The 20,678-nt window shown below is 35.3% G+C and overlaps 1 protein-coding gene and 1 pseudogene across 1 annotated transcript in view; one reads left to right on the top strand and one right to left on the bottom strand.

The window, feature by feature from the left end:
• The window catches only part of Ero1a (endoplasmic reticulum oxidoreductase 1 alpha), a 45,875-nt gene that overhangs the window by 3,535 nt on the left and 21,662 nt on the right, over nucleotides 1-20,678 (top strand). Inside the window, exons 2-6 of the mRNA XM_015480889.2 lie at nucleotides 9,616-9,735; nucleotides 10,738-10,821; nucleotides 15,742-15,780; nucleotides 18,609-18,685; nucleotides 18,786-18,859. Coding sequence (XP_015336375.1) covers nucleotides 9,616-9,735; nucleotides 10,738-10,821; nucleotides 15,742-15,780; nucleotides 18,609-18,685; nucleotides 18,786-18,859 — 394 coding nt within the window. The remainder of the gene's footprint in view (nucleotides 1-9,615; nucleotides 9,736-10,737; nucleotides 10,822-15,741; nucleotides 15,781-18,608; nucleotides 18,686-18,785; nucleotides 18,860-20,678) is intronic.
• On the bottom strand, nucleotides 3,326-3,970 carry LOC107138278 (annotated as a pseudogene).

Here is a 20,678-nt window from a genome sequence, read left to right as displayed (position 1 = left end):
TTTTCTGCTTAGCAAAGCATTTCCATGTTTTTCTGGAATCATTCTTTCAGAGCAGATTAATGGCTCCAAATGAATCTCTCTGAACTTGGTCAGTTATTATAAATGCCCGTTAGTTGACATAAAATCCTACTACACTTATTTTTACTATAGATTGTAAATTCTTTTGTTAATAGCATTTCAGTGTTAGTTGTTCAAATAACTAATGGTTAATTGCTTGGGACTTATAAAATCTTCCTTGTATACTACCCCTTGGTTTTCTTTCTTTCTTTTTGTAAGTCAATCTATTTTAACAAAGTTACAGAAAATTGGCTTTGAATATATAAGCCTATGAAGTTTAATACGAGTATAGTTTGTATAAACAACCTTATAACCAGGACCTGCCCTTTCTTTAAACCAAAATAGGATTTGTAATATTTGTGTGGGCTTAAAGCAAATGAAGGTCTTTCACAGTTTATTATCTCTTTTGACAATTACTATCCCATTATTTACCATTAGAAAGAATGAAATAATAGAACTTTAGAAATCCCAATTAATGGAATCCTAGGATGTATTTTAAAGAAATAACCTCAGAGGAAATATTGAAGCCCAGATAAGGAGGCAATATGGACATCTTTTACATTTAATTAAAAATGAGTATAAACTCCTATGCACTCAAAATGTTTTTGCCAGTCTTAGTATGGCAAGTGCTAATAACACTCAGAGGCACTGAAGTGTGGTAGAGCCACATCAGGCCAATGAAAGGAGAGTAGCTCAGATATTCTAAAATGACTTCTCCAAAAGTGGATTATTTTTAGTTTGGAGTGCATTGTAGATATACTCTGCAAACATGTATTTTAATAGATTTAACCTGTCAAGTGTCTCCTTAAGTCAATTTTTAAAGTGGATTTAATTGTTAGCCCAAGTGACAGAGCCATGGTAGAGACACTCGGTTATATGTTGGGTGGCGGGTGGAAATAAGCCCAGAATTAGAACCTAGTCACAAGGATCTTTGAAACAGGTTTTACTGGAGAGGTGTTCATTGACTGAATGCCTGCCACATTCCAGGCTTTTCTGAATAAAAGGGTGTAAAACAAATATTTTCATAATGATGGCTGTGTAACAAAGTTTTAGAGAGACTTCAGACTTTAAAGTGGTAGTTGCTCCCCACCCCCCCTATTTTTTTGTGGTGCTAGGGACGAAACCCAGGGCCTCATATAAACTAGGCAAGGATTCTGCCACTGAGTATACCCCCAACCCTAATGAGTTGGTAGTTCTTAAATTCCACGCCCTTCTACTTGGGATAGAACTTTGGTATATCCATGCTTCTATTGACAGGGTTGCCCTCAAGTACTGTTAAGGAGTGAATTATCTTCATGGTCTTCCTCTTACACTTGTGCTGTTTTGTATCCTTTGATCTACATCTCCTCATTTCCTTCTCCCCCAACCATAAGTAACCACTGTTTCAGGTCTCTATCTTTGTATTTGAACACACATGCTTCCTTTTTAACACCATAAATTCTGCATATAAATGAGATCATGCAATATTTTTTCTGTGTCTGGCTTATTTCACTTAGCATAATATCTTCCAGGCCTATCTATATTATGGACAATATCATGTGTGTGTCTGACATTTTCTTTATCCATTTGTGGGTAGGCATTTAGAAATCTAATGTACAATATGAGGACTATAGATAATAATAATGCATCATATTCAAGATTTTTGCTAAATGAGTAGATAATAGCTCCTCTTGCCATGAGGGTCAGGGGAATAATTGTGACGTGTTGGATATGTTAATTTGCCCCACTAGTAACTATTCTACTATATATATATATATATATATATATATATATATATATATATATATACACACACACACACACACACACACATATACATACATACATACATATATAGGTATATATCTGTATCTGTATATATAACATTCCATGTCACATATCTTAAATATGCACATAAGATTTATTTTTAAATTTTTATGTTATTTTTTATGGTCCCCAAACAAAATAAAATTAAATATACCTGAAGCTCTGTACCAAATAAATCATACTTTGAGCACATACATTTATTTATTTATGTTTTCTTCCTCTGTATTGAGGCATAATTGACAAAAATTGCATATATTCAATGTATACAACATGACATTTGATATACATATATTTTGGGAGATGATTACTATAATAAAGTTGACTTACATATCTATTACTTCACATAGTAACCTTTTTTGTACACCTGCATGGTGAGATTACTTAAGAATTTCAAGTATATAATACATTATATGACCTTGTACAGTAATAGTCACCATACTGTACATTAAGTCTCCAGAATTTATTAATATTTTACTACTTTCTGCACCCTCAACTCCTAGTAACAACTTTTCTCCTTTATGATGCTATAGGTTTGACTTTTTATTTTAGATTTCATGTATCAATGAAATCCTGACATTATTTCACTTTGCGTCTGGCTTATTTTGCTTAGCATAATGTCCTCCAGGTTGATCCAGGTTGTTACGAATGGCAGGACTCCTTGACAGATACTTAGATTGTTTCTATATTCCAGCTATTGTAAATAATGATGCAGTGAACATAGGAGCGCAGATATATCTTTAATGACAGAACTATTTTTATTTTCTTTGGCTATGTATCAAGGAAGTGGAATTGCTGGATCATGTGATAGTTCTATTTATTTATTTTGTTTTTGAGGAACCACCTTGTTTATCATAGTGGGGCTGTACAAATTTACATTCCTGCCAACAATGTATAAGGGTTCTGTTTTCTCTACAGTCTCATCAATATTTGTTATTTATTTTATTGTGGTTTTGATGTGAATTCCCCTGATGATTACATGATAAGTGATATTGAACACATTTTCCACATATTTGTTTGTTAGTCCTTTGTATGTCTTTGTAAAAATTTCTATTCAGGTTCTTTTTTCATTCTTTTTAGTCAGCTCTTCCCCCCACCCTCTTTCTCTCTCTCTTGAGTTGCATGAATTCTTGGTATATTTGGGATATTAACTTCTTATCAGACAGATAGTTTGCAAATTTTCTCCCATTCTACAGGCTGTTTTCATTTTGTTGATTTTTTTCCTTTGCTGTTCAAAAACATTTTAGTTTGATGTAGTCTCACTTATTAATATTTTAAAAAAAGTTTTAATCACTGTTGCTGTTAAAAAACATTCAGTTATGTCCGTCTTGAAGAATGAATGCTGGAGTATTTAAAATAACACATTTGTAAAACTGAACCACATTTTTTTGAGGGAGGGTACCAGGATTGAACTCATGGGCCCTTGACCACTGATCCATATCCCCAGTCCTATTTTGTACTTTATTTAGAGACAGGATCTCACTGAGTTCTTAGCGCCTCGCTTTTGCTGAGGCTGGCTTTGAACTTGTGATCTTCCTGTCTGAGCCTCTAGAGCCGCTGGGATTACAGGTGTGCACCACCACACCGAGCAACGTGAACCAGGTTGTCAGCATTATGCTTTGTTCTTGGTAGACTCATGTTTGTTTCTGCTCTTCATGTCCAATTATAAACCCTGGCCATATTGACTTCTGTAGTAGTAAATTGATCTCAAAGAAAGTCAATGTTTTCCTCAAGAGAATCCAGATTTTTTTGTGGTAGTTGATAAAGTCTTTCCCAACAATGCCTGAGCTTCACCAGTATCATATTCAACTATTACATAAGCCTCCAACCACAGACAAACTGTATCAATAGGAGGAAACAAAGCTTTGCAGTGCAGGTTGTCTGTCAGTAAGAATTCGGTCTCCAGGCAACTGGTGGGCTATTTATTTCCATCTGCATGTATTTTAGAATTTACAAAATCTGCTTCATTTCAGAAATCTGACCTTTAAGCCTCCTTTTCTTGAGCAAGGTTCAGTTCCATAAACTCGTACTTTTGGTACTATTCATCCAGCTTCTTTAGTATTGTACCTGCAGTCTCATTCCTAGGCTGTTTCATGAAGAAATCCACATCTTCCACAATGACATGTCCTCAGGAATCCTCAGGTGGAGCTACCTGTAACCTGCAACCACTTCTTGTATGCCCCAACAGTCCCCTAAGCAGATACCTTCTTGAGAAATATAGCATGAGACTAACTGCCTACTCCTGCTTATTTTTGTTATTATTGCCTGTGTTTTTACTACCATCTCCAAATTATCACTGCCAAGACCAATGTTGTGGACCTTTCTCCTGTGTTTTTTGTTTGTTTTAAGGAGTTTTATGGTTTAGCATTTTGTTTAAGTATTTAATTCTGTTAAGTTGATTTTTTTTAATGTGTGATGTAAGATAAAAAAACTTTTTTTTTTTTTTTTTGCACATGGATGTCCAGTTTTCCCAGCACCATTTATTGAGGAGACCGTTCTTTCCCCATTGTGAGTTTTGGAACCTTTGTCAAAGTTTGGTTGTCCATGTATGCATAGGCTTGTTTCTGTAGCCTCCATTGGGTTCCATTGGTCTGTGTGTCTGTTTTTGTGCTGGTAGCATACTATTTTATTACTATAGCTTTTATAATGTAATTTGAAGTTAGGAAGAAGGCTGCTTCCAAGTCTGTTCTTCTTGCTTAAGATGGCTTTATGGGGCTGGGGTTGTGGCTCAGTGGAAGAGAACTCGCCTAACATGCTTGAGGTACTGGGTTCGATTCTCAGCACCACATAAATGTAAAATAAAAGATATTGTGTCCACCTAAAACTAAACACTAAATATTAAAAAAATTTTTAAAAAGATGGCTTTAATTGTTTGGGGTCTTTTGTGGTTCATATGAATTTTAGGATTGCTTTTTCTATACCTATGAAAAATGTCATCGGAATTTTGAGAGGGATTGCATTGAATCTGTAGATGGCTTTGTGTACTATGGACATTTTAGTATTACTAATTCTTGAAAATCCACGAATGTGGGATATCTTTTCATTTATTTTTGTCTTCTTCATTATCTTTCATCAACATTTTATAGTTTTTTCAGTGTAAAGATCTTTCACTTTCTCAGTTACATTTCTTGCATTTATTCCTTTTGATGCTATTGTAAGTGGGATTGTCTTCTTCGTTTCTTTTTCAGATATTTTGTGTTAGTTTATAAAAAATGCAACTGATGTTTGTTTGTTTGTTTGTTGCAGTGTAACTTAAAGTGATTCCTAGCGGAAGCACTTTAAGTTACACCTCCCCAGCTCTGAAACTGTACTGATTTTTGTATTTGATTTTTTTTTTTTAGAATTTTTTTTTAATATTTATTTTTTAGTTTGTTTTCGGCAGACACAACATCTTTGTTTGTATGTGGTGCTGAGGATCGAACCCGGGCTGCACGCATGCTAGGCTAGCGTGCTACCACTTGAGCCACATCCCTAGCCCCTGTATTTGATTTTGTATTCTAAAATTTGTTTGTTAGTTCTAACGGATTTTTGGTGGAGTCTTTAGGGTTTTCTATATACTGTGTAAGATCATGTCATCTGTAAACAGAGACGATTTACTTCTTCCTTTTCAATTTAGATACCTTTTATTTCTTTTTTGTTGCCCAGTAGGACACTTTGAATACTTTTAAAGGCATTTCATAAAAAAATGAGTATGAAGAGTAAAGTCTTCACCACTTTGAGTGAAAAACTAAAATTATATGGTAGGACTAGTATTTGTTGATATTTTAAGAAGAAAACTAGAAGATTTTTTTTTTTTTGGTTTGGTCATTCATTGCAAATTAAAGAATATCTGTAACTAGAAAATAGTGAGCAAATAGATCAGTGTAATTTTCTTTTCTCTTATCTTTTGCATTTGGCTAAATCAACCAGAATCAATGGAGAAAGTTTCTGAGACTGTCTTCACTGCTAATTTATTATTACTATTATTATTTAGTTCTTTATTCCATTGGGGCTACAGATGTCAAATTTTCAGAAAATTTTAACTGCAAACTTACCCTATTTTTTTTTTCTCTTTCGTAAGAAAATGTCACAGGAGAATAGAAGATCTCTGTCACCAGAAGCATTTAAACAAAGGTTGGGTGATAATAACACTTAACACTTACTGAACATTTGCTCTGTATTATTTTATCCTGATATCAAATCTGTGAGATGATAACTATCATTATTTTGTATTAAGATATTGAATTGAGGAATAGAGAGATTAACTAACTTGGATAAGGTCAAAACTTAGCTAAGTGACAAAGATGAGATTCTAACTTAAGAAGGTCTGACTCCAGAGCATGCATACTAACCATTGATGCACACTGCCTCCTCCTTAAGGTGCATCTATGGAGGGGGTTGCTGATTTTTGCTTGAGAGGTTGTGATAGAAGGCCTTCAAAGGCTTTTCAGCTCTTAGGAGACTAGGACTTTAAACTGGGTGATGTTATATGTCAGTCCTACATTGGTATTTATATATACCATCCTTAACCTGGGTCTTTTTTTTTTTTTAGTTGTAGATGGACATAATACCTTTATTTTATTTGTTTATTTTTATGTGTTTCCGGGGATCAAACCCAATGCCTCATGCATGCTAGACAAGTACTCTATCACTGAGCCACAATCCCAGCCTCTCAACCCGGGTCTTTTTATTTCCAGCTATTATTTTGGCCCCTTACCTAAGACTGATGATTTCATGAAGTCTAGAGCACTGAGCTTCAAATTTTAGCGTACATTATGCATTTTTTAAAAATTCAGATTCCTGAGGCAGGTCCAGAGTTGTCTCTCAGTGGGAGACAGTGAAGAGTTACTTCAGCAACACTGAAGCACATCCTTGTTATAGTCTGGCACCTGTCTTTTGGTCTTAGATTAGGTAATAGGATTTTGATTTATTTCCAAGAGTCTGTCCTGGTTCTAGTAACATGTTTTCTACCTTAGCCCTTTCCTGTGACTCTATTTTGCTAACATGCCTTGTTTTCTAGTTAATAGAACTGGGCTTGCAATATACCTGCTAGGCTTTCTTCCAGAAATCAGGTTCTGCTGCCTGTTGGCAGGCTCACCTAAACTGTCAGATGGCTTGGATTTCCAAGTAGCTTCCTGTCTTGTCTTTGCTGGGCTCTCTCCATCTACTGAAATCCCTGCCATCTTTATGTGGCTTCCTTATCTGTCTTGCTACCTGTGGTTACAGTGGGGAATACCTCCTATTCCATATCTAACATAAGGGGCAGGAGACTTAAAAATCCAACATTTGACCTGCCTCCTTTTCCTCGAATGTCTCTTGGCAACATGTCACCTCTTTTCCTTTCTGATTTGGGACTTCTCAGAGCTTCCTTTGTATTTGGTTTATACAGATAGGTAGAATGTTGGGTGTGAAGGGTTGTTTATCGTAGCTGCCTGCTTATCTTGCTATGTTGAGTGACTTCCTGCCCAAGTGTGCTTGTGTGCTCTGGGGCACTGAGCACTGTCACAAGTGACATGGTAGTACAGAGGTACCATTAGAGAGAGTGGCACTATTCTCAGTGATGAGTGACAGTGGATAGCATTCATCCATTCATTTACCACCATTCCATAAATAATTATTGTTCATCTACTGTGCACTTCCTAAAAGCATGGTGCTAAGTACTGGAAACACAAAGATGAACAAACATGATTTTGCCTTAAGGATTTTATTCTCTGGTGGGCAGGAGGGAGATAGTAAATTCAGCACAGTGAGGTATTTTTATACTATAGCAGTATGTGGATGCTCTGGGAGCACACAGGAGAGGCAGTTAACCCAGTAGTGGTGAGGTATGCCTGAGAGATGGCTTCTGGAAAGTGGGTACACTGAGCTAGGTCTTGAAGATATATTCTTACTGTGAAAATGAATTTCTGGGGGAAAAATGGATTGCTCCAAACTCTCTCAAATTTCTCCTGTTCTTTTGTTTCCTTTTGTAGCTTAATGTCTCTGCTTTGTTGGTGTTCTTTTGGCCTTGTGGTCTTTCTGGTCCTGTTATTCTTTGAATAATAATTTGTACCAAAGGGGAGAAACAGTCTTTTGTCCTTAGAAGTTTTGCTTTTAATGTTCAAAAGAACATGCAAAAAATCAAATCATCTAGATTATAAGCACTTTAGTGTTATTAGTGTCCAAAATTAGGATTCATTGGGGCTGGGGGTGTAGCCCAGTGCTAGAGAGCTGCTTCATGAGCTCCAGGCCCTGGGTTCAACCCCCTGCACCAAACATGCGCTGCACACACACGCATAGAATGAGGACTCTAAGATTGTGGTGTACTCAGAATTTTCAGTAGGCTACAAGGACACATTTGCATATGAAATGAAAACAGTTATTATATGACAAAATATGTAGATCAGATTTCTAGAAACTGAATTAGCTCCAAACAAATAAGATTAGAAAAATCATTAAAAATCTTAGCTCTTGAATATTGCTGTTATAATTCAAAGTCTTCTTGTCTCTTAGGTGAAAATTTTCCAAACTGTTTTGTGATAGTCTCAAATTAAAAGTTATTGTATGATTTTACATATTCCAAAGGGTAAACACCTAAATTTAATATTTCAATAAATATTTTATTGTTAAAATCTTACAAGTAGATTTTAACAATATGTTTTTATAGGCAGTAGGTATCCCTAAAATATAATCAAATGTGGTTTACAATGAAGACATTCAGACCACAGAAGGGTCTCTTTTTTTTTTCTACAGAATGCTGCCTGTCCTCAGTCTTTCCCCAAGGTTTTTTTTTTTTTTTTGAATCATTATGTGTTTGTTTTTTAAAAGAAATGTTTGACTACTTCTGTTACATGTTTGCTTAGCCCCAAGTAAACAGCTAGGAATTTTAGTTTCACAACTGAAAACATCATCTGATTATAATATAACTTCCCATTGTATCCTCATAAAGGTATATTTAATAGTTTATCTAGTAACTAGGATTTAAGACCTCAATATTGAACATTTGAAAATCAGGATTGGCTTTGTGATCATTTTGCTATTTCAGTTTTGCTAATGTAAATAATTTCTAAGCATCATTCCAAACCTATAAAAAATTATTATGGCCCATTAACTAAGGATTGTTAGAAATTTATAATGATTTATGTTTTTTTAAAATTCAGTGACACGTCTTTTTATATAGTCATCAAGTCTCTGACCTATACATCCTCTAAAAATGAAAGGAAAACTGAGACAACTGAAATTATACGACTACAGAGTCTCAGGAAAACCAACAATGGGATACACTTGGGTTTCAGGAAAGATGGGTGGAAGTGGGAAACCTCTAGGCAATCTGAGTAACATGTGCTATCTCTTATTAATGCTTGTTGGAGTGTCTTTTAAGGTCTTTTCTCTCTCTGCTGACTAGCTCACATGCTTATCTGTTCACATGATGGAATATGGTCTGAGTTTATGTGTTCACAGGTCTGGTCACAGGGAGATACTTCTCTCCCTTTTATCTCAGTGCCCATCTTTGGTCTAGTTATCTGGGGTCTGGAAGGAGGGGTACAGAATGACTTTGAGGGAACTAGCTCTGTGTATGTGTATTTTCGTGAGCCCAGCACACCCTACAGAATTGCTCTAGGGATGTAGTAAGAGCAACAGTATCACTAGACTATTGTCATACCCCATCTTAGAAAATTATGAGGGGTGGATAAAGGTTGATTGAGTAAGAGGTATTTTATAATAACCACGTGAGGAAAAAGAATCTTGTTGCATCTTGGACATTTTTGGTTTATTGTTTCATTTTCTTTGGAACAGGTTAGTGGTTACTTGGATGACTGTACTTGTGATGTTGAAACCATCGATAGATTTAATAACTACAGACTTTTCCCAAGACTACAAAAACTTCTTGAAAGTGACTACTTCAGATATTACAAGGTACTTTTAATTTTAATTTTTTTATAAGAATACTTTAAATGGATAATTACATTTTCTTAAGAATTACTAAGCTTCAAAATTGTGGTTATTATTTAAAATTGAGAGAAACTTTACTCAGGAAATTCACTTTATATTAGTGAACCATTTGGTTCTGAAACCATCAATTGGATACTTTTAATAAAAAAATGATAGTTTTGTACTGTATAGTTAGGAACCACCTATTTAAATTGAAGTTAGAACAAAAACTTATTTCTATCCAAACAGTGAGTACATAATTTTCTCAAACATCAGATTTTCCCTAATTAATTAAAATAACTAAATTTAAAAAAATTTAGAAACAGCATGGTTTTATTTAAACTCATTATTTTAACAAGTCACTTGTAGCATTTTATCTTAAGATAACTACTGGAAGAATTTAGAAAATCTGATCATTGAAGTCTTTAGTTGTAGTTTGAGTTCACAATTTAACTTTTCTCTACTTGGTAACTGTTTCTTGCTTTAAAAAGTATGAGTTGAGCCGGGCACGGTGATGCATGCCTGTAATCTCAGCGGCTCTGGAGGCTGAGACAGGAGGATCACAAGTTCAAAGTGAGCCTCAGCAATGGTGAGGCGCTAAGCAACTCAGTGAGACCCGGTCTCTAAATAAAATACAAAATAGGGCTGGAGATGTGGCTCAGTGGTTGAGTGCTCCTGAGTTCAATCCCTTGTACCAAAAAAACAAAACAAAACAAACAAAAAAAAAGTTGATAATGTAAGCTGTTTTGACTCCTGGTTGCCATATGTTCAGGGTCTGGTTAATGGTTGTCTGCGTCTTTCTAACTGACTTATCAATTTGCCTATGTCAGCTATACACATACAGCCAATGGAACTAGGTGACTAATAAGTGGAAGAAATAGCAGGATTGTAACATATCACATAACCAGTTCATAGCCTCACAATTCAGCAGTTGTCAATTATAATCTTGGGGTTCTTATTTTTAAAACTCCTACTATTATTCTACAGGTAAACCTGAAGAAGCCGTGTCCTTTCTGGAATGATATCAGCCAGTGTGGAAGAAGGGACTGTGCTGTCAAACCTTGCCAATCTGTAAGAACTATGTGTACCTTTAAGATCTATTGCACCTATTTTCATCCATTACAATTTTTTAAAGGGGGCCAAGATAACCAAATAATAATTCAAACCTTAGTTTAAATATAACATTTAATATTTATGAATTGCAAATCTAAATGTCTAAGTGTAAAACCTATTTTGAATTAAACTGACTTCATAATGATAAATTTTTTGTTGTTAATATAATCCCTTGATTTATTCGAGAGATTAGTTGTGCTCTTGGCTTGGTATTTGTTTTTCTTCCTACATCTTACCTGAAAAAGTTATGTGTATGGTATAATCAAATGAAATTAATTGAAGTATAATTAAAATTCCTTTACTTTTTAAAACAAATTTTGCTTTTTAGTTGTAGTTGGACACAATACCTTTATTTTATTTATTTATTTTTATGTGGTGCTGAGGATCAAACCGAGGGCCTCACAAGTGCTAGGCGAGCGCTCTACCGCTAAGCCACAACCCCACCCCAAAATTTCTTTACTTTTTTGGTATAATTTTTTCTTGGATTTCCTGGGGTAGAAATTGAGAGTGGACGAAACACCTGATTTTACTTTGGAATCTTAGAGCATTAAAAGTTGAAGTACTCTATGAAAGTAGAGATTTTTGAAATACTTTGAAATGAAGTAGGTTTTGCCTCCCTTTAAAAGCAGATAGGGTCGGGGTGTAGCTCAGTGGTAGAATGCTTGCCTATATGCAAGGTCCTGGTATAAACAACAACAATGAAGGAAAAAAAAGTATATTTTCATTTTATTTATTTTTATTGTGACAAAATATGTATAGCATTGAATTTACAATTTTAACCATTTTTAAGTGTACAGTTCAGTGGCATTAAGTACATTCATATTGTTGTGGAGCTGTCACCCTTCACCTGTCTCCAAAACTTTCTCATCCTCCCAAACTGAAACTGTTGCCACTTGACCACTAACTCCCAAGTCCCCCCCGCCTCTCAGTATTTGGCAACCACCACTCTGTTGTTTTCTCTGTGAATTTGAGTATTATAGGCACCTCCTTTAAGGGAAATAATACTATATTTGTCCTTTTTTGCATATGGTTCTGTTTCATGTAGAGTGATGTTTTTAAGTTGATATATACTATAGCATTTATTAGAATTTTATTCCACTTTAAGGCCAAGTTACAATGTTGCACCGTATGTCTGTACTAAGTTTTGTTATATTTTAATCTGTTGATACACTTTTGTGTTGTGGAAACACAACAAGAGCCTTTTGGCTCTTATGGATAATTCTGCTGTGGACATGTGTATATAAATAGCTCTTCAAACCCCTATTTTCATTCTTCTTCTTTTTTTGTTTTTGTTTTTGTTTTTGGATTGAACCTGGGCCCTGGAGCTTGCTAAGCACATGTTTTATCTGAGCTATATCCTCAGGCTCTCAAATTTTGTGGGTATACCTAGAAGTGGAACTGCTGGATCATATGGTAATTCTAGGTTTAATTTTTGAGCAATTGTCAAATTCTTCCACAGTGGCTGAACCATTTTTACATTTCTATCAAAAGTGTACAAGGGTTCCAGTTTTTCCACATCCTTGATAATACTGATTTTTCTGCTTTTTGGATAATAGCCACCCTAACAGAGGTGAAAGTGGTATTGTGTTTTTTGAGCAGTTTATTTTTCTAAATCTAACTATTGCTCATATAGACATATCTAGCATGTGGTATTAAAGCAAATATAAAATATTATTTATGAATATTTTATCATGAGAATGAGAAGCATTTAGTTCTATTAATCCTTAGAGACACAACTTGGTGAAAACTCAAGGATTAACTTACAAAACATTAACTTATGTTACTGTGTTAGTTGACTTCCCATTATTATCACAAAATACCTAAGATAAGCAACTTATAGGAAGAAAAGGTTTATTTTGACTCATGATGTTGGAGGTTCAAGTCATGCATGATTGACTCCCTGTAGCTTTGGACCTGTGGTGAGGCAGCGCATCATGGTGGAGAGTATGTGGCAGAAGAAAACCAATCACCTCATAGTTAGGAAGCAAAAAAGAGGAAGAGGAAGAGGCCAGTAGAAGCTCTATCAAGAGCACTCTCCCAGTGACCTAAAGACCTTCCATCAGGCCTCACCTCTCAAAGGTTCCACCACCTCTTGATGGTGCCTCTCTAAGGGCCAAGTCTTTAACACATGGGCCTTTGGAGGGCATTCAAGATTCAATCCACAGCAATTACTGTCTTGAAAGCATGAACATATCATGATAGTGATGTTATCAATTTAAATGCTTCACTATATTTTATAAGTTCTTGACATTATATTTTAGTAAGAGGAAAAATTAGTTGGGGGTATTTAAACTGAAAAACTGAGATAGGATCTAGTTACCTCAGCTTCAGCAGAACTGGAGCTGAGTTATATAAAAAGCTTCCCATTCTCGGTTGTGGCTACATGCTATGAAGACACCATTATTCATTAAACCAATTTCTTATTGGAGGACAAAACAGAAACAAAAACTGGGACTGAGATGCTTTCATGTCAATACTGCTGCTTTCTTCTTAAACTGATATCATACTGGAGGTTTTTGCTTTTAAAGGAAGGTAATTGGAAAACATTAAATTTATAAACATTAAATTTGTAAGCTTGGCAAAGAAGTACCATGATTAGACCTGAGTTTTTGGATAACTGGCAGTGTTGGGGAAGTATATGTAAAACATGAGGAGATGGAGAAGAGATTGGTGAAGTAATATCAGTTGGCATTTGAATGTAATTTGGCTCAATAATGAGTATTTTGTGAGAGTCTACTATGTGGTGGGACCTGGGCATGCAAGCTTAGCTACGGTTTAGTAGAGAAGAGAAACACTAAGTGATCATTTCAACACAAGTATGATTGCCCAACTATAGGTTAAAGTGTACAAACTGAGAGCAGAGAGGAACAGCAAGCTGAGGAGGGAGAGTGAGAGAAACTCCACTCCAAATGCCAGTGAGGAAATGAATTATTTATATTCCTCTTGGGACAAGCCTGGGCTCAGTTCTAATAATTCCTAATAGGGTGATATGTTGGAAACAAAGAGTGATTAAAGGTCATTTTGAGTCCTTCGGAATATTTGCTATAGCTTAAATTGTCATCTTTCAGATTTAACATTTATATTGTGCATTACTGATATCTTTTTTAAAAAAATATTTTTATTAGTTGTTGATGGATCTTTATTTATTTATTTATTTATTTATTTATATGCGGTGCTGAGAATTGAACCCAGTGCCTCACACAAGCTAGGCAAGTGCTCTGCCACTGAGCTACAACCCCAGCCCCTGCATTACTGATATCTTGACATCTCAATATTGTATGTTTCAGTGTGCCTCTGAAAGAAGGGACATTACTTCATGACCACAGTGCCATCTTCCCACCTCAAACAATGAGCAGTTCTTCCTTAATCTAACATATGCATTTGGTCAAACTCAGTCAACTCACTACTCAGATGGTCTGCTGCTACTTTGGTAATGCCTTTTGTAGCTGAACAAGGGACAAAGACCAGTTCCCTTTTTGTCAACACTTTGATTTCCTTTTTTAGTTCAGGTTATACCCTGTGACCTAGCAGGAGAGAGAAAAGTAGTAAAAACAAGTTTTCTTCCTTATGTTGGGCACTTTGAAAACCATATCCCTTGATTTGTATACTGATTCCAGAGAAAATTTGAGTGAGGCAGATGTTCTGCCCATTGAGGCTGGAATCTTTTTATACCCAGAGAAACCAGTCATTTGTTGTCTTTACAATTCTGCAAAATCCGGTTCTTTCACCTCCATTATTGATTGGCCAATGCAAAAAAAGAATAACAATGTTTAGTGTGAGTCTGGGAATAAGAAATGAGTATTATGGTGGTTAAGTCTTTTGGGAGATAATTTGGCAAATGCATCAAAAATAAAAAGGCACATACCCTTTGACCTAGAAATCTGATTAGGAATTTTACTTAGTAATTAGACAGATGTTCATAGATGACGACCATAAAGCAGGTCTGAATATTGTAGAGATGTCAGTTCTACTGAAATATATCTATAAATTTGACATTCTTTGTTATGTGAAAAAAATTAGAAATCTTCTAAATGTATAGCTATTGAAAAAGAACACTCTTTGATCTAGTTCAGAGTCTGGAAGTGTACACGATAAAGTGATGCACACCCTTCTAGGCATGTACCCTAGAAGAAAGAGTACCCTGCAGTATACAGAATTCTGCTACATCCTTATCTGCCCACAGCATCACTTTGAGGACAGGCAGATAGTTCCTGTAGTGAGTAAGTGGCCAACACACCTAAAAACCACTTCTAGTTTCCTCTGAAAAGAACTGGAGCTCCTTAAATACGAGCTACACAAGATGAACCTGAAAAATTTTGTCAAACAAAACAAAACAAAGCATGCTGCTAAGGACTACCAAAGGAATATCAGAAGGATGCAGGTGCTAAGATTAAGTCAGCACTTAGTGACTTATAGAGGGACAGTTTGAATATCAAAAAGAATAATGGCTCAGTAACTGTTTTTTTATTTCCATGCTATCATATGTGAGTATTTTATTAGTTTGTTTTTGAATTTTTATTTCCTTTAAAGAAATAATATAAAAATTGCCTGAGTAGTTTTAGTTAAAAATAAAGTGTTGGGCTGGGGATGTGGCTCAAGCGGTAGCGCGCTCGCCTGGCATGCGTGCGGCCCGGGTTCGATCCTCAGCACCACATACAAACAAAGATGTTGTGTCCGCCGATAACTAAAAAATAAAAATATTAAAAATTCTCTCTCTCTCTCTCTCTCTCTCTCTCTCTCCTCTCTCACTCTTTCTAAAAAAAAAAATAAAGTGTTAATTTCAATAATTTGTTTTGTGATTTTTCTCATAAATTTAATTTTTTTTCCAGAAGACAGGATAAATGTTATCTAAAAAAATGCATATTTTTTCTTTTTCAGGATGAAGTTCCTGATGGGATTAAATCTGCAAGCTATAAGGTATATACATATACTTAACTGATGTGTCTAGTACCTTGACAAAAAGCTTGAAAAAAACATTTCCCCTTTCACCTAGATGTCCCCATCTCTGTTTCTCATTACAGTGAAATCCCTTGAAAGTTTTTAATTCAGTGGCTCTAAATCCTTTTGTTTGTTTTCATTTAATCTTTTATTATTCAAAGTATCAAAAATAAACAAATGTAGAGAAAAGGAAAAAAACCCAAACATCCGTCACCCAGCAGTTATCAGTATATGGTCAAACCTGCCTCATCTGTACCTCTCACTCTATTTTCCCAATAATTTTAAAGCCAATCTCAGATAAATCATTATGTTTATACATAATTCACATATATCTCTAAGATAAAAATACTCTTTAAAAAAATACCCATAGTCAGGGTTCATATTTCTCTGATGTTTCATAAATACATTAATAGTTTGTTTGAAACAGGATTCAAATTTACCTGCACATTGCATTTGATTTATGTGTCTTTTATGTCTCTCTCTTAAAATAAAATTTTTTTAGTGGGAAGGTTTACTGGGGATTGAACCCATAGGTGTTTTACTACTGAGTCATACCCCACAATCCTTTTTATGTTTTATTTTGAGACAAGGTCTCACTAAGTTGCTTAGGTCTTCTCTAAGTTGCTGAGGATGGCCTCAAACTTGAGATCTTCCTGCCTCAGCCTCTTGAGTCATTGGGATTACAGGTGTGTGCCACCATACCTGATTTAAAATAAACTTTTATTTTTATAACAGTTTTAAATTTACAGAAAAATTGTGAAGATAGTTTAGAGTTTCCATAAAACTCATAACCAGTTTCCTCTATAAGTATCATCTTATATAACCATTGTATATTTATGTTTTTTTTGTTGTTGTTGCTACTGGGTATTATACCAAGGGCCTCACCCACTCTAAAGACTCACTCTATCACTGAGCCATATCCCCATCCTGATACATTTGTTAAAAATAATGAACCAGTGCTGATACATTATAACTAACTTTACTCAGATTTCTTTAATTTTCACCTAATGGCCTTTTTCTGTATCAGAATCCTCAGTCTTTTCCCAGAGGCAACCACATTCTGAACCTTTCCACCATAGATGAAAATTAATTTTGCTAATTTTTGATTCCACATTTCCTTGTACATATGAAGAGTTAAAGTGTGAACTCACAGCATTGACTTGTTGACATCAATGACAGAACTTTGCACATAGTTAAGTGATGTCATTATTAACTGTTTCAAATAGAAAATAATTTAATTCCACAAAATTGTTTGACATTTTTCATTCAATTAATGGACTCATCTCTTTGAGTTTATTCAAAGTAAAACTTGAATCAGGGATTATGGCACATGCTTGTAAATCCCAGTGACTCAGGAGGCTGAGGCAGGAGGATAGCAAGTTAGAGGCCACCCTCAGCAACTTAGTGAAACCCTATCTCAAAATAAATAAAAAGGGCTGGGGGTGAGACTCAGTGGTAGAGTGCCCTTGTGTTCATTCCCAAGTACTGCCAAAATACAATACAAAACAAAATCTGGAAACAACAACAACAAAAACTTTTGGAAGTTCCTTCTATAGAAGGAAAACTTTCATCACTCTTGTGAATACTAGTGTAAATTCAGTTAAAGTTAAAAATTAAAGATAAAATAATTTTTGTGTCATACCTATATAGATCTTGATAAAAATAATTTTCTGGGTAAAAATGGTGTATTACCTAAATCAAGAAATCAAAGGAGCAGAATTGGACTTGTCATGAAGGCACATGCATAATTCATATTTGTGTACAAATTTTACCAATGAAGATAAAAGTGTTTATTATCAAATGATGTACATACTAAGTAATGACCACAAAATTTTTAAGATGAAGCTGATGTTGAAAACAAATTATTGAAGGCTAGGCATGAGGACAGATTCCTATAATCCACTGACTCTGGAGGCTGAGGCAGGAGGATGACAAATTCAAGGCTAAGCTCTGCAAGTTAGTGATACCCTGACTCAAAATTAAAAAAAAAAAAAAGGCAGCAAATTAGCTCAGTGGTAAAATGCCCTTGGATAGACTTAGACATCGAAAAGAAATATGGTTCAAGAATATCTTACAAATACCTAAAGATAGCAGAATACTTTTTGCAAAGACTTGGGAAGCTCCAGGGTACTCCTAGCATCATGGCATGATATTCCCATTGCTTATATTATGGAAGAAAAAATTGATGCTGTTAGAGAGAGAGAGAGAATCTTTTTTGTAGATGGACACAGCACAATGCCTTTATTTTTATGTGGTGCTGAGAATCGAACCCGGGTTGTGCCCGTGCTAGGCGAGCGCTCTACCGTGGAGCCACAATCCCAGCCACAGGACAATATCTTTTGACTACTTGCCACAAGACTTCCTTACACTCAAAGATATTCTTCGTGACCAGGCACAGTGGTGCACACCTGTATTCCCAGTGGCTCTGGAGGCTGAGGCAGGAGGATTGCGAGTTCAAAGCCAGCCTCAGCAACAGTGAGGCCCTAAGCAACTCAGTGGAACCCTGATTCTAAATAAAATACAAGATAGGGCTAGGGATGTGGCTCAGTGGCTGAGTGCCCCTGAGTTCAATCCCTGGTATCCCCTACCCCTCAAAAAATGTTCTTCATAGACATTTTAAAGGCAAAGCTTTTTACTTATTTTTTAGCTTCAAGAGGAAATGTGAGTGCTTAATGGTTTCTTTTTAGTTTTGAAGTCAAGATGATGGTACCAGATATCAAGAGAGCCTTAGATAGTGTCTAAATTCTTTCAAAAAGTTTTTTAAAATGCAGTAAATTGTATTCTATTTACTCTATTTTTCATTTTAGTATTCTGAAGAAGCCAATAATCTCATCGAAGAATGTGAGCAAGCTGAACGACTCGGAGCAGTGGATGAATCACTGAGGTATGATTTTTCTTTTCTTTTCTTTTTTAGTGGTGCTTTGTTTCTTTCATATCACATGTTAATTTGAAAAAAAGAATCACACTGTTCATTTTTTTTGAAGTGAGGAAACCCAGAAGGCTGTTCTTCAGTGGACCAAGCATGATGATTCTTCTGACAACTTCTGTGAAGCTGATGGTAAAACATTTTTTTATACTACACGTTATGTTTAAAATTATACCTAAGATAAAATTTTGAATCTTTTTTTTTTTAAACTCAGTTTCTAATAGTTTGACAGCTCCCCAAAAAGCTAAACAGAATTACCATATGACCTAACAGTTCCATTTCTAGGTACACATTCAAAAGAATTGAAGACAGAGACTCAAACAGATTTGGGTAAACCAGTGTTCGTTGCAGCATCATTCCCAGTAGCCAGAAAGTATAAACAACCTGTGTCTCTCACCAGATGGATGAATAAGCAAATGTGGTATATCCATTTAATGAAATTCTATTGAGCCATAAAAAGGAATGAAGTTCTGACATAGGCTACAACATAGATGAACCTTGAAAACATGCTAAGTGAAATAAACCAGACACAAAAGACAAGTATTATATGAGTCCACTTACATAAACTATCTAAAATGGGCAAATTCATAGAACGTAGATCAGAGGTTACTGGAGGTTGTAGGGCTGGGAATGAAGAATTATTGTTAGATGACTGCAGAGTTTCTCTTTGGGGTTATGGAAGAGTTTTGGAAACAAACTGGTGACAATTATACAACATTGTGAATGTTGTTAATGTTGCTTGAGGTACACTTAAATATGGTTGAACTGGTGGGATTTTGTTTCATATATATTTTACCATAATAGAACTATTAAAAAAGAAAACTTGATTTCTAGAAAAAAAATTTACCTCTTAGATTTTGCAGTTTGTAGTATATAGTAATTTTGATAAGTTTTGCAATACACACATGCATTTTGCACAAGTAGCTAGAATGTAGGAATTACAAAAACTTACTTCTGGCTGGGCATGGTGGTATACTTTGTAATCTCAGCAGCTTGGGAGGCTGATGCAGGAGGATTGTGAGTGCAAAGCCAGCCTCAGCAACTTAGCAAGGCCCTAAGCAACTTAGCAAGACCTAAATAAAAAATAAAAAGGGCTGTGGGATGTGGAACAGTGATTAAGCACTCCTGGGTTCAGTCCTTGGTACCAAACAAAAACAAAACAAAAATTAAAACAAAACAAAACAAAACCAAAAAACCCACCTTACTTCTGTTATATTGCTGTTGGATTGTTTTACATTTTCCTTAATGATGGCCTTTGTTGCTTTCAGAAAAGAGAATTTCGCACATAGAATCACATCTGCAACATCTAAAACTAAGCCCCAGTCCTGGTGCTGTTAAAATCTAGCATCCTAGATTTATGGATTCTTCCATTCTTCTTTTTCTAAGTTGGATTATTGGCCTCTTACTAAATTATTGCTCTCTAAACAAAATTTAATCGAATTGAGTTTTGATGTTCTTCTGTGGCTCTTTTGTAGAGTATTAATGATCTTAAAAAAATTAAGTGAAAAGAATACTGCAGGGCATTGAAATTTCAAGTAAAAGAGAAGCCTGTAATCCTTATGAAAGAGAAAGGAAGGGAAAGTGGCTTCTTTTTGGAAAAAGAGAGAGGATGGATGAAAGGAGAGAAGAGAAAAAGAAAAGAGCTTTCCTTGATAGGAAACATGAACAAGCTTTGGTATATACTTATCTATAATGCCTTCTTTCTGTTTCCAAAATCTGGAAAACAGACATGTTTCCTCCTAAGTTTAATACGCATTCAGTGTGAATATTCATGTATTTCACTGCAGAAATGTGTATGTGGGTGAGGTTTTGTTTTGTTTTGTTTTTTCAATGCTGGGGAACAAATCCAGGCCCTTGTGCATACTAGATAAGAGCTCTTTCGCCGAGCTCCAGCTCCAGCCCTATGGTCTCACTTGAACTTAGTGGTATTAACTACTGTTGCTGCCCAGAA

This window comes from Marmota marmota, unplaced genomic scaffold, assembly GCF_001458135.2.
Source record: "Marmota marmota marmota unplaced genomic scaffold, marMar, whole genome shotgun sequence".
NCBI lineage: Eukaryota > Metazoa > Chordata > Mammalia > Rodentia > Sciuridae > Marmota > Marmota marmota.
This window is presented reverse-complemented; position numbering and strand designations above follow the sequence as displayed.